The sequence below is a fragment of the Gopherus flavomarginatus genome, chromosome 10, assembly GCF_025201925.1.
Source record: "Gopherus flavomarginatus isolate rGopFla2 chromosome 10, rGopFla2.mat.asm, whole genome shotgun sequence".
NCBI classification, from domain to species: domain Eukaryota; kingdom Metazoa; phylum Chordata; order Testudines; family Testudinidae; genus Gopherus; species Gopherus flavomarginatus.
Genome location: NC_066626.1, coordinates 10,182,667 through 10,197,662, shown reverse-complemented (window position 1 = coordinate 10,197,662; position 14,996 = coordinate 10,182,667). Strand labels below are relative to the sequence as shown.

Sequence of the window (14,996 nt, the reverse complement as noted above, 5' to 3'; positions counted from 1 at the left end):
CCACACAGTCCCCTTACCCCCCCACCCAACATCCCCTCCCAACTCCCTGTGGCCAGAGCCCTTCCCCACTCTACCCTGCAAATGCACAGCGCCCTGCACACCACCACCCCTGCCTAGCACCCCCGCCCACAGCCCCACCACAACTGCCCAGCACCCTCCACAGAACCACCACTCTAGTGCCGCAGCACACATTTTCCCCGCCTCCTCACAGCCCATCTTCACCCCCCAAGAGACCCACTCTCCCATGTCCTGCCTCCTGGCCACACTCACCTGCTCTGCTGTGAGGCGAGTGTGTCTGATGGGCTGAGATGGCAGCGGAGCCAGGGCTGGTCCCGGGTGTGGAATTGCTCCGGAGTGGCGCAATCAGCCAGGGACTGCCCGGCCAGGCTCCCTAAAAATGCACTTACCTGGAGGGACCCAGCCAAGCCCCCCCCCACTGTTCCCCCCACACACCTGGCTGAGACTGGCTGGGCTTCTGCACCCGTCCCAGACGGCTCAGCTCCAGGGAGACAGGTGGGGCCCCACATGTTGTGGGAAACAGAGACTGCCTGGAGCTGGAAGTGCGTTGGGGTCCGGCCAGGGGGCAGAGAGGAACGGGGGGGTGGGGCCAGGGGGCGGAGAGAAGCCTTGGCCAGCTGGCGGGCAGGCCGAGAGGAGTAAGTGGTGGGCAGGGGAGCCAGTGGGGTCTCAGGGCGCAGTGCAAGCGGAGCAGGCTGGGGCCCCTTACGAGCATGGGCCTGACTCCATGACGCCACTGGCACCATTGTAAACCCGGCACTGGGGAGGAGGGAACTCTGACATCAGTCCCCTACTCCCTTTCCAGCTACCTGCCTCTGTCTGTCTCTCTCTCTCTCTCTCTCTCTCTCTCTTACACGCGCACGCGCACACACACCCACACTGCATGCAGGCAGGCACGCCTGCCTCTGTGTTCAACAGCAGGAGCATTCCACATGAATGGTTTGCTTTGTGTCCCAGAGCAGACTGGCACAGCATGCATGAGCTGTCAGAAAAGGAGCTTTGAAAGGGGGGGGCGCATGTCTCCAGGGCAGCCAAGTTCCAAACAATGAGCAGAGTGGCCACGTGAGGGATTATGTGACACTTTAGGAGGCCAGTTGAGAGCTTTCTGCCCTGTAATGTGTTTATACTGCCAATACAGTGCTGGAGCCTCTGCGCTGTAAGGCTTAGGACTCTCTCCTGGAGGTGCATTTTTTGCAACACTGCAGCTGAGAAGTTTCTGTACACTAAGTGGCTTGGCAGTGTGTACACCTCAGGAGTTACACCACAGAAGGCTGCTTTACTGCGCAGTAACTTGCCAGTGTAGACAAGGCCTAATTTAGCTTGTTTGGAAAGCTCTTGCAGAACAGAAATCTTGGAAGAATCAAGATTCCCTTCAGGCTTTAGGATGGGCAGTGACAGAGTGTAAAGGCTGGGTGTCTTAGGGCTTGTCTACACTGCCACTTCACAGTGCTGCAACTTTCTTGCTCAGGGGTGTGAAAAACACTCCTGACCGCAGCAAGTTTCAGCGCTGTAAAGTGCCAGGGTAAACAGTGCACCAGCACTAAGAGCTGCGCCTCTCGTGGAGGTGGGGTTTTTTAGAGCATTGAGAGAGCTCTCCTCCAGTGCTCTGCCGTGACTACACAAGCCGTGTTAAAGTGCTGCCATGGCAGTTCTTTAGTGTTGCCAGTGTAGACTAGCCCTTAAACAGGAAATTTAGTAACAGCAAATGAATTAAAATTAGCTGTTTTTCATACTTGGACTAAATTAAAAGTGAAGGTGAGTTATCAAGGTTGGAAATGAAAGGGGGGAATAAAGTACCAGTTTAGTTGTGGTGCTCCCTTCTAACAATTCAGGAGAATCCCAGTGTTTATTTTAATGTTGTTGGCCAACATTCAGTGCAGATGCTCAAAATGTAGACTTGTTACATCAAAACTATTCTGCAAGGAAACTTAATTTTCTGTTTGGTAGAAAAACTGAAAATTGGTAATAGTAACTTCAAGAAGAGCACGTTATTTTGTGCTCTTCATACAGTGTTTAATGAGTAATGGCAGAAAATTGGCAGGGAGATGGAATGCTTTTTACCCTAGTCTCTCCTTTTCCCTCTTCAAAGAAAAAGTGTAGTTAAATACTTGCTTTGTGTTGAGGCAAAGTTGTTGCCACAGTAATGGTTTGTTCAGGTGATCAGGTGTAATGTTATTTATGTAAATATGCTTGATAGCAGCCAGCAGTTAAAGCACTATTTGCTTTTAAAAGAACAGCATATTGAAGACAACACAAAAATGAGAGCAGAGAATAAAGGATATTTTCTGGACAAAAAGGGTTTACTGGGATAAAGAATGGAGAAATGTTGGTTGTGATGTGATCTTATTGAGTCAATTCACTGTTGAAGTTTGTGTGCTGGACTGTAGAAAATTCTGCCAGAGCACTGCTCTCTGTCCGTCAGACATGAATGGAGAAAGTTAATGCAAAACAAACTGAAGTGTCATTAAGAGGTTATAGAACTTGCCAGCATTTCTTGAATGTGCTGAGACCATGGATGCAGATTGAACAGCGACTTTAAACAAAACTGTACTAGAAAGTGAGAAAACCATTTTAACATCATTGTGTTTTAGTCTTTCTCATGTCCTCCAACTCTTGTGGTATTAGAATCCATTATAAATGGAATGTGGTCTCCAGAGCTGTTTGTGATTCTCTGTGTTGTAGATGAGATTTCATAATAAAATAACTGAATAAAGCTCTAATAGTTTGGTAAAAATGACTGGCTTTTTATCCCTTGCCTTGTTGTTCCATTTCCCACAGCTGGAAAAGAAAGTGGAGTCTTTAAATCATGAGTTGGAGGAGACTAACTCTGAGCTAGAGACCCTCTTACAGCGACGAGACAGAGAAAACCAAGAAGGAGAGTACCTGGTAGCTATGTTGAGATCTGATATTGAACTGTCCCAGAATGAAAGGTTAGCTCGTTTTGAGATACATACTGTGCAATGTCTTATCTGTTTTTTTTTCCTTCTGTAAACGAAAAAGTAACTAAGCCAAGTTAAATGTATAGGAAGGTGACAATGTTTTTGCTATCTTTGAAGCATATCCAAGCTATTGTTAGTCTTTACTTTACATGCAAAAAATCTAGGATACCATTCTGATACCCACTTTACTAACTGTGGTATCTGTTTATTATCTGATCAGAGTTTGAAAAGAAAGGTGAAGGCTTTTCTGAGGTCAGATGGAAGAGCAGGGTAGATTCTTTCTTCCTGTTTTCAGTTTACCTCTGGGTACAGTAGAATCTCTTTAGGAAACAATTGGAACTGAGTAGTTATTGAAAGTAGACACTATAGTGGAGTAATCATATTGATGATTGGAATAAGAGTAGTGTGTAGTCTTTATCTCATGGTAGGCAAACTTTGGAAAAAACTCTGTACACTGTAAAGTTTAAATTAAGTTTTGCCAGAATGTGTCAAACACCTCTGACTTCTTTTGACCTTTACAAATGCAAATATGCCAGTGCTGGGAATGACCATGTTTACACTAGATGCCAATTACAGGTATGTTTGTAAGCATGGTCTGTTTCAACAACAGCAAAGAGTCCTGTGGCACCTTATAGTCTAACGGACGTACTGGAGCATGAGCTTTCGTGGGTGAATACCCAGTTAGTCCGATGCATGCATAAAATGACATGCATCCGACGAAGTGGGTATTCACCCACGAAAGCTCACGCTCCAATACGTCTGTTAGTCTATAAGGTGCCACAGGACTCTCTGCTGCTTTTACAGATCCAGACTAACACAGCTACCCCTTGATACTTTCAACAACAGTGTCCTGAATTTATTATTCATATCTTTTGAAAGATCCAGATTAGAATTGCTGCAATTCATTTGACTATGTCTTCATAATCTGTTAATTTGCCAGATTCTGAGAGTTTTTTTTTTTAACTGTAGTTTATTGCCTCAAGGATCAGAGTTGATACTTTAAATATCACACATGGTGGTGACTATTATTTATTTGATTGCCAAGAATGTGCTCCAGGGCTGTACAACAGAGAAGGATGTAGCATTTCTGTATACCAAAACAGAAGCTGTGTGGGTTTTAGTTTTTAAAATGTAGAAATATGTGTTCTATATCTGATGGGTTATGGTTGAAAATGTTTATGTAGTTACTCCTGAGGGCATTCTGCACCAAAAAATTAAAGTGCACAATATTTTATAATTCTCCACATTTTATTTGTCAGTAAATAAATGCAGGGGGAGCATAGGCCCACACACACACCTCGGACAGACTCAGTGGTGAGGCTGCACCCGACCCTGACACAGCACAAGGCCTGGGGCCTGCCCCAGAAATACCTTGGGGCCCCTACCCCTTTGCGCTAGGTTCACCAAGTGTGAGGCAGGCAAGTTCAACCAGGCAGAATTGGGGGCAATCTAGCTGCAGGCAGCTCAGTGGGGCAGTCTAGGTGTGGGGAGATCTGGAAGCACAAAGGCGCATGGGGGTGTTCCAGGTGTGTGGGCAATGAGACTTGTGTGAGGGCTTCCAGGTGAACATAGTTGGGGCTCAACGGAGGGGTCAGGGTGTGGGGGTCTCAGCAGGTAGGTCTGGGTGCTGGGGGAGTGGGGCTCGGTGGGGTGGGGGTCTGGGTGCAGCTAGTTGGGGGTCAGTGGCGTGGGGGTCTGGATGTGGGGGCTCGAGGGTGCAAGGAAGTGGGGCTCGTCTGGGTGGCGTTTGAATGCAGAGAGGTCAGTGGGGGGTGGTCTGGGTGCATGGGGGGGGTCCAGATGTAGGGGTTGAGCTTCAGTGGGGTGGGGTTTGGGTATAGAGGGCTAGGGAGGTTCTGATTGCATGGGATGAGGCTTTGTGCGGGTGTCTGGGTATGGGATGTCCAGATGCACAGGGGTTGAGTGGATGGGGGATCAGCTCCCTGTATAGTGACCCACTCCCCCTGTAGCTGAGGAGTGATGGGAGCAGGAAGCAGGGGAGGATGCTGAGTTTCCTGCAGCTGGGGGAGGTTTCTAGGGGTGGGTCTGACACAGCCACAGCCACTACTTGCCAGGGGAAGAGGAAGTCTCGTCCTCTCCTGCCTCCAGCCCAGCTGGGACTAGCAGCTGATATCCCGGCTCAGAGTGTGAGCCACTGTCTTGGGTGTCACCTGCCCTGTGGTGATTTACCTGTCTGCCAGCTGCTCTGGGTGCTTGAAATGATGTATCTGCGCAGGTAGGGAGTGGTGTGTGACTGCTCTTGTAGGTTCCCTTTGCTTCCTTGTCAGAAAGTCATTTTTCTGCAGGAAGGCAAAGAAATCTGTGGGGGACATGAATTCTGCACACGCACAATGGTGCAGAATTCCCCCATTAGTATTAGAAGTATGATGTGTGTGCGGTATTTTTTTTTTTTTTTTTGGTTTCTTTTTTAAGAGGCCCCTGAGTGAGGAGAGAGAGATCAGTTTGTGCAAAAACAAAGGAAAGGAGAATCCAGGTGCATGGAATGGATTTGAATGGAAGGTGCAAAGACGAGAGTGGAATAAAGATACAAACAGATTTTCAGGAAGTGGGCGTGTTGAAGTGTAGAAAGCACAATTGAGAGTAGGAGGAAATGGGAGAGCCAAACGTGAAATCATGCCATGCCATAATGAGAAGATTGAACAGAATATGGAAAACAAGGGGAAGCCATTGGAGCAGTTTGAAGGCTGGAGAAAGTGACCAGTGTTGTAGGAATTAAGTTAATTTTTGCAGTCTCATTTCTTCAGAGGTTAGAATTAAGTTAGGCATCATGAAGGCCAGTCATGAGAGGGGCGCATTAGTCAAGGGTGACCAAGGATGGAGAAGGAAAGCATGATTTTTAAGAGCGTAGAGTAAAAAGCAAGAATTTGCTTAAAACTGAATGTGGTGCAGGAGAGGGTTGAGCACTACAGGTTCACAAGCTGTGTGCTGTAAGATGGGGACAGTGGTGGAGAGAGGAGGAAGAAGGCCTGTTAATTTTTCACTGTGTGTAAGAGGGCAGTGGTCCATCCAGGAGACTACGTTTGGAAATATAATATTTCAATGTGGATGGGAGATCAGGAGGGAAGAGATAGATGTCAGTCATCTGCATAGGCGTGGTAGCTGAAATTGTGGGAGCAGATGAGCTCTTCAGCGTGAGAGTTAAAAGTAACTAGGGGCAGAACTCTGGGGATAGGACAGAGAGCAGAAGAGGAACTGGATTTGGTTGGTATGTATTTTCCAGAGCTAAAGAATTATTGTGCAGGACACACTAGTGAGAACTCAAATTATTGCCATTACTTTATGAAAAGAATTTTCATCATATTTGTAATATTCTTTTGTGTGGAGAAGCTTAGCAAACATCCAGATGTCTCCTACCATCATTAATACATAACTATTCAGTTAAAAATGATGGCATGAAACTTTCAATTAATTTGCAATACTTATCTAATATGTATGAATTGTATAAGAAGCTTGTAATGACAAATGAATATTTTACAGATGTTTTTGTTATTGGGAGACAGCAATTGTTTGGGATTCTGATAGAGCAATGAAGAGACAAGGTCTCAAGGTCTAATCAACAAGGTCTAATTTAACAATTAATCCTTCATTTGTTTGGGAATTTAGTAGTGAAAATAGCTGCAAAGTGGCATCCTTACTAGAAGAAGCATTTAAATATTGATAACATGCTGTGTCACAGAATCTCTCAAGCCTGCAGAGAGGTTTTGAATTTTTAAAGCGTTATCAATATTTAAGTACCTCTTCTAGTTAAAATATCCTGTACTTTGCACTGTTTGGTATTTCTGTTCTAGGAAAAAACTGCAGGAATCTTACCAGCAAGTTTTGAAATTATTTGTGGAAATGGTAAAGGCCACTATCGCCACAGAAGACCTTATCTGTAAGAAAGTTGGTCTCTGTCTCGATGACAGTCTGGCATCTGGAGATTCTAGAGAAAGCCGCAGCATGATGGAAGAAGTGGGGTTCATACAGCATTTCAAAGCCAGAGAGAAGCATGACCTAGAAAAAAGTGAGTGTCAGTCTGGGCATAGTTATTTTTTAAAGATACTATTAATTTCATATCATACAGACAAAGCTGTCCACATGGGTATTTTATATTAGTGTTCTCCATGTCCACCTAATGGGCTTCTCCAGAGTTATGATAGACTCTGTCAATATCCTGCTTTAATCCTCTTAATGCCACTTCCCGCAGCTCCCATTGGCTGGGAACGGCAAACCGCGGCCACTAGGAGCTGAGGGGCTCCGTGCCTGTGAATGCTCCTGGTAAACAAAATGTCCCGACCCGCCAGCGGCTTGGCCTGATGGGCTGGGAGCCAAAGTTTTCCAACCCCTGAAACAAAGGGTCGGCTTATGAAAGAGTCATACAGTTTTTGCTGTTTTTACTTATCCATCTTGGGGGGGTGGGCTTATAAATGAATGGGCTAATGAATGAGTATATACAGTAAACATCGCTCAGTCCCAAGCAGTGTCACTGTTACATTTGCATATGATAGTGTCAGTCAGTTGTGTAACAAGTAGCTGTTTCTGGAATAATTTTTTGTAATAGTGTTTTTTCTAACTCATTTTTTTTTTTTTTTGGTAGGTGACCTGCTGGATGAAACTCTCACAGAACACAACCAGATATCTGCACTGACCGATGAAGGGTCTGAGCTGAGCCAACACTTATGTGAGAGCGTTTTTGCAAGCCCAGACATGGCATTTGAGAATGAAGAGATGATCCTGAAAATTTGTCGCCGTTTGCGCACTGCTGTGGAGAAACTTCTAGAGCTGGTTACAGAATCAACTAAACAAGTAAAACTAGATTCCAGCTTTTAGCTACATATTGTCATAGCCCAGGGGTAGGCAACCTATGGCACGCGTGCTGAAGGCGTCACGCGAGCTGATTTTCAGTGGCACTCACACGGTCCGGGTCCTGGCCACCAGTCTGGGGGGCTCTGCATTTTAATTTAATTTTAAATGAAACTTCTTAAACATTTTAAAGAACCTTATTTTCTTTACATACAACAATAATTTAGTTATATATTATAGACTTATAGAAAGGCACCTTCTAAAAACATTAAAATGTATTACTGGCATGCAAAACTTTAAATTAGAGTGAATAAATGAAGACTTGGCACACCACTTCTGAAAGGTTGCCGACCCCTGGCATAGACAATTGTGGTCTGATCCTGTGAAGTGCTGAGACCCTTGGGCATTAAGGCATTCAGCATTTTGTAGGATTCGGTTCTTGGGGAAGTGAATGAAAAGCTATGTACACAGCTCACATTTCCAATAAGAAATCTGTACACATCTTCCTACTTGATGCATTGAAGGTTCTGCCCTCATTATCTATGAGAACTGTTCTGGTAATGTCTGTTAATATGTGCAGTAGAACATCAGAGTTACTAACACCAAAGTTATGAACTGACTGGTCAACAACACACTCCATTTGGAACCGGAAATATGCAATCAGGCAGCGGACACTGAAAAATAAGCACTGTACAGAACAGTACTGTGTTAAACGTAAACTAAAAAAATAAAGGGAAGGTTTTTTGTTTTTTTTTTTTAAATTTGACAGGGTTGAGAAACAGTTTCTGTGCTTGCTTCATTTAAATTAAGATGCGTTTTTCTTCTGCATAGTAAAGTTCCAAAGCTGTATTAAGTCAGTGTTCAGTTGTAAACCTTTGAAAAATCAACCATTGTGTTTTGTTTAGAGTTATGAACAACCTCCATTCCCGAGGTGTTTGTTGTTCTGAGGTTCTACTGTATTTTGGACCTGAATTAGATTACATGCCGTCTGTATTTTAGGGGGTGCTTGTAATAATGAAACAAGATGTTTGTTGTCATGGCAAGGTTTAAACTGGAACTTTACCCACCAGTTTAATAGATATGCATTCAGCTTCCTTGTTGGAGAGCAGAATTAGGATTTTCAGGTTGTTTGTAGTGAAGCAAAGGGCAGAGGAGGGCTTTTAGACCCCTCCGAAGCTATCTTCCTACACAGAACAGTGATGACTGACCCTGGAGGGGGTCATTTCTACTGAGGAAAACTGTCATGACAGAGGCTTCTTAGGAAAGGGGTAAAAGGCAATAATGAAGGATCCTAACCCCACATACTTGCAAATATACTTTGTAAGGCTTCCATAGTGTGAAAAGGGGTGGAAGACTTTTACAATGAAAACTAGTACATAGCTGAAAGAGGAAACTTGTAGATGTTTCAGTGATGGCAAACTGAGAACTTGGAATTGAGTTAAGCACTGCAAGGAGAAAGATCCATCACATGTTTCACAATATTGTGAATCTCTGTAACTCTAAAGAGAAACTTTTGACTCCACTGGGAGCCAGTAGCAAAATTACCTTTGACTTCAGTGAGAACAGGATTGAGCCATAAAACACTTTTTTAAAGTCATGCGTTACGTGGTGAGATAGTTGTTTGAAAAGACCGACCATATATACTTGATCATAAGCTGGTTCATTTATAAGCCAACTCGCCCAAGATGGGTAAGTAAAAATGAAAAAAATTTATAACCTGTTCATAAGCTGACACTGTAATTCAGGGGTCAGCAAACTTTGGCTCCCGGGCCATCAGGATAAGCCGATGGTGGGCCGAGATGGTTTGTTTACCTCAAGCATCCGCAGGCATGGAGGTAAACCTAAGTAAACAAAGTGTCCCAGCGCGCCAGCTGCTTACCCTGGCAGGCCGGGACAGCAGTTGGTGGGGAGAAGTTGGGAGTCGGGAGTAACCCTTGTGACCACCCCCCACATGACCCCACTCCTAGCCCAGGACCCCACACTCTCCCCATCCCATCCGTTCCCATATTATTTATGGAGGGCCAGGGAGGATGTCTCTGGCCTGGCTGGAGCTGCTCCTGCAGGCTGGGCAGCGCAGCTGCAGCATGTTCTGGTGGGCCAGACTGGGTGGCACAGCCACAGCATGTTCTAGTGGGCTGGGCCGGGTGACACAGCCACAGCTTGCTCTGGGGGGCGGGGCCGAGTGGCACAGCTGCAGCCTGCCAGCCCCAGAGCTACAGCTGCTTTGTAGGCTGCGGGAGAGAGCAGTGTGGCCAGAAGTGGAGAGACTCTGGCCCCGCCTCTTCCCTTCTGTCTCCGCTGGCTGTGCTGCCTCTCCTTGCTCGCCCTGCTGGGGGGAGGGGCTGTGTCCCACCTCTCCCTCTCTATACCTGTTCATAAGCTGACCCCCTTCTCTTGTGCTTTCCTTTTTTACTTAAAAAAAAAAAATCGGCTTATGAACGAGTATATTTTTATTAATACTGCTTCAAAACAGTTAGTTGGCTATTAATGCATTAAAACAAAGTCCTATAATAAAACATGTTAGGAATATGTAGCAAGTAAACTACAAGCTGCTTTGTAATTGGCAGTTGAAGCACTTGATAGATAAATATTACAAAAATTAAAATAAGTTCTCTTTTTATAAGGGTTCAGATTATCATTGAAGTTCATATGTTGAGCGTCATATGTTGTGATGTATCTTTTTTTAATCCTTTTTTTTTTTTTTTGTTTAAGTTGGAGAAAACACATGAAATTCACTCTCACTTTGAGGAAGAATTCAGCCGCAGAACTCAGGAAACTGCCCAAGTGGTTAATCAGCACCATGATCTAATGGAGTGTCTAAATGAGGAAAGTGAGGCAAAGAATCAACTGGCACTGGAGCTTCATAAAGCAGAAGGTAAGGAAATGGATCAGAAACGAATAGATTTCAGATGTTAATTTATATAATATAAAAAATATTTGGAGGTGGATAAGTGAATTTATAATGCATATTTGATTGCTTTTCCTGCCCACTTTGGCATTCTAAATCCCTGTGTCACTTGAAACAGATACGTCCTGTTTCTCCCCTCAAGTATGGCACTTGCCTCCCAACCATCAGAATTACACTTACCTGAGGCCTGGAATGGGCCCAGTGTTCAGTACTGTATTAGTGCTAAAAATGTCAGGACTTTAAAAACCAGTATCTCACATTCTTGCATGGCTAGAAATGGGAGCTTTATACTATTCGGGAAGGGGAGATGCCTAGTTTCCCAGTGGGTCCCAGTACTCACAGCTGGTCCAGAAAGGACCCACGTGACAGTAGAAGGAAATATTTGATGAGGATGTATGCAAAGGGAAACAAAAGAAAGAAAAGGCTATTAACTGGAGAGCATTGAATACCAACTGTCAGACAAAATCGGAATTGCTAAATAATGATTTTAATTTGTCTGTCAATGAAAGAAACAAGTAACTGTAGTACTTGATGTTTGTAATTTTAAAACTAGCAGGATGTGATGAAAATTACTCAGAGTATTACAGGACATAATCAAGGAACTCTGTCATTAGCAGTTGCGTTTGGAAACTTCTCTTGGACAGAAGTCCCAAGAGGTGCATAGGGGAAACATACTGTCGGTTTCGTGAAATGTGAGACCCAGTGAAATACAAACCAGTTGTTTTCTGACGACTTGGGAAATAAAAGCCAGCATTGGTTTAAAAGACTGATGGTTGCACCAAAATGCATGTAATGTCATTCCTTGTTAAATAACTAGTTTAATAGTATTGTTGAGTTTTTTGTAGTGTGCTTTATGTGCTCAAAGCACTCAGAAATGTTACCTAATTAAGCCCGATACCAACCTTTGTAGGCAGATATTATGCCCATTTTACACATGAGGAAATTGATCAACAAAAAGGTTGTGTTGTCCATTTCTTTGGAGAGTGAGGGAGAGAGGCTGTTTAGAGAAGGGTAATGGTTGTCACAGTTACATACAAGGATGCTGTAAGCAGGAAGGGGAAGAGAACTGTTATGAATAAGACATGAAATCATGGATTTAAATGAGAGAGAATTTCAACTTTAAATATCTATTTTAAGAAGTGCCGATATTGGAGTGTTACGCCCTCTTACAAATATATTTTAAACAGGAAAAATGTGTTATGGCAGCATGGCATGCCCCTAAAGGCAGTGGTGGAATCCATCAGTACTTGAGATCTTGGTCACAACATAAGGAGCATGCTTTATACTGAAAGTCCTGCCAAAGAGAAATAAGACTAATGACCAAAAAGAGACTGCCTCCTTGCCTTTATGATTATGTGAATGGATGTGATACTCCTTTTGAAAATTCTTTTCTTGTTTCTTGTACATGGTAAATTTTACTGTTAAGAACATAAAAATGGCTATACTAGGTCAGACCAGTAGCCCACCCAGACCAGTATTTTGCCTTTCAACAGGGGCTGGTGCTAGATGTTTCAGATGAAGTGAACTGAACAGGGCAATTTATCGAGTGATCCATGCCCTGTTGTCCTGTCCCAGTTGGTAGCAGTCAGAGGTTTAGACACACCCAGACCAGGGGGTTGCGTCTCAGCCTTTTTGACAAATTGCCTTGGATGGACCTATCCTCCATGAACTTATCTAATTATTTTTTGAACCCAGTTATGGTTTTGGCCTTCACAAGATCCCCTAGCAACGAGCTCCACAGGCCAACTGTGTGTTCTGTGAAGAAATATTTCCTTATGTTTATTTTAAACCTTCTGCCTATTAATTTCATTGGATGGCCCCTTGTTCTTGTGTTACGTGAACAGATAACTAACACTTCCCTATTTTATTTTCTCCACACCGTTCATGATTTTATAGATCTCTATCATATCCTCCCTGAGTTCTCTTTTCCAAGCTGAACAGTCTCAGTCTTCTTACTCTCGCTTCATTTGGAAGCTGTTCAATACCTTTAATTTTTTCCAATTGACCAGAATTGCACACGTTATTCAAGGTGTGGGTGTACCATGGATTTATACAGTGGATTTAAAGTTAACGTGTAACAGAGTTGCTTTTACAGTGGTTTTCAACCTTTTTTTCATTTGTGGACCCCTAAAAAAATTTTGGATGCAGACTCCTTTGGAAATCTTAGACATAGTCTGCAGAGCCCAGGTTGAAAACCACTGTTCTGTGGTAACGACAACTTTGTGGACCCTTTAGCCATAGTCTGTGGACTGCCAGGGATCTGCGGATCACAGGTTTAAAACCACTGTGCTAGTAGATATCTAAATTGTTCTTTAAGGAATTTCTTTCATAAATCTGTGCAATTATTTGTGCAGGGCACACCTCTGACACAACTTGGACCTGTTCAGTAGCTCAAAGAAAATGTAAACATCTTGTATGCACCATCAATACATATACTGAGAACTAGCCAGATTCTTTGGTCATATGCCCTTATTTTAGGTTTTTTTGTTTTTTTTTTCCTCCTGAAGACAGGCTTTGGAGCATCTTAAAATGCCCTTAGTATGTTATGGGTTTTATTCTACGATTGAACTAAGATACAGTAATTGAATTTAAAATAAATGGTTTGTTCTTCAAGTGCTGTCCCTGTGGGCGCTCCACTTCGGGTGTTGGTGCGTCCCAGCACTGTTGATCGGAAGTTTATGGTAGCCATGTCTGCACGGGTAGGTGTCTTGCGGTGCCGTTGATGCCGTATGCTGTGCACGCACACCTGAGCCCTCTAGTTCCTTGTGAACTGTCCACAGCTGAAGACGGAGCTCTGGGGCAGTATTAGCACTCTTCCCAAAAATCGTTAAAAAATAGTTTAATTAGATAAGTAGGTAGTTAGAAAGCTATAGTTACCGTTAGTGTTAATTCCTCCACGCCCCCCCCCGATAAAAACTATTTTGTTAATCATCCCCTGAGAGGAAGTAGCTATCCGTTAAGATGCCTGGCTCCTCAGGCTTCAAACGCTGCGGCTCCTGCCATGAAGCTGTGCCCATTTCAGATGGGCATTCACTGTGTGTACACTGACTAGGTGAGGGGTATAACCCCCAAAATGCCCCCACTGAAGCAGTTTGAGAACCAGAGCCCAGTGTGATAGGGATCTCTGGCTAAAAATGATTTTAATGGAGAAATCCCTCCAACCAGATTTGGACAAGCAGACTGCCTCTCTAGATGCTCCTCCAGCTGGAAAAGGAGACATACCCTATGAAAGACCAAAAAAGAGCGCTCAGAATTCTCCGGAGAGAGTACTGCGAAAAGAGTGACTCCTGCCAGGTCGCTACTCCCAATGCCGACATATGCTCAAGGGAGCACCTATGCTACTCCAGGCACCTCCAGCAATGCCGAGGTCCGAGCAAAGGAGACACAAAGACATGCTTCCTCCATGGCACCAAGTTCACATGCAAGGGACTTGGCACTGAGCATCTCGTCAGGCACCATGCCTACGCCCTCGGCACCGACAACACAGTTGGCACCGGTGGAGAAAAACAAGTCAGCACCAGCCGCACTGACTAAATAGTCACAGCATTTGTCGGCACTGAGCGGACGTCATGGCACTGATGGTCCAGACGTTGGCACGACACAGTCTCTGTTGCACCAGAAAGAGTTGGGGATACCGTCGGCACCACATTCCTCGATACTCGGTACCGGGGATTCCCTGACAGGCTATGGAGGAGATCCCAACAGCTCTCACAACATCGCACTATTTTCCAGCGAAGACGAGGAGGAGATGCAGGAGCAAAACACCTTCTGACTTCACCACTCCTCACCAAAAGAACAGCGACCACTTTGGAGCTATAGGGGGCCAAGATACAACCAGATGACTCAACAATTTCAGGCAGTTTCAAGAACTGTTTAAGTGGGTCACTCACAGCCAGGAAATACCACTAGAGGAGGTGCAGACAAACCAACACAAGCTGGTACAAATACTACAACCAGCATCTACTTCCAAGATTGCTCGTCCTATCAACAATGCCATCTTGGAACCGGCAGAGACCGTCTGGCATACACCGGTCTCAATTCTGCCAGTGTGCAAAAGGGGCAGACTTTCTCTTTGCACATCTGCCCCCCAACACCTAAGTGGTCAATATTGCGAATCAATGTGGCAAGCAACCACAGTTTAAATCTACACCACAGGCGAAAGAACACGCAAGACTCTACCTGTTTGGGTGTAAAGTTTATTCTTGGGGCACCCTACAATTCAGAGTAGCCAATCTTCATTGTTAGCTAAATATTACTATCATAACTATATGAAACTTAGCTCGTTCATAGGAGAGCTCCTCAAGGAGAAACGGTCACAGTTTTCAAGC

The 14,996-nt window shown here is 44.3% G+C and overlaps 1 protein-coding gene across 5 annotated transcripts in view; it reads left to right on the top strand.

Moving 5' to 3' along the window:
- Positions 1 to 14,996, top strand: part of PCNT (pericentrin) — a 218,297-nt gene that overhangs the window by 81,295 nt on the left and 122,006 nt on the right. For all 5 annotated transcript variants that reach the window (XM_050916458.1, XM_050916455.1, XM_050916457.1 and 2 more), the window contains 4 exons: positions 2,797 to 2,948; positions 6,767 to 6,981; positions 7,555 to 7,763; positions 10,473 to 10,635. In XM_050916458.1, coding sequence (XP_050772415.1) covers positions 2,797 to 2,948; positions 6,767 to 6,981; positions 7,555 to 7,763; positions 10,473 to 10,635 — 739 coding nt within the window. The remainder of the gene's footprint in view (positions 1 to 2,796; positions 2,949 to 6,766; positions 6,982 to 7,554; positions 7,764 to 10,472; positions 10,636 to 14,996) is intronic.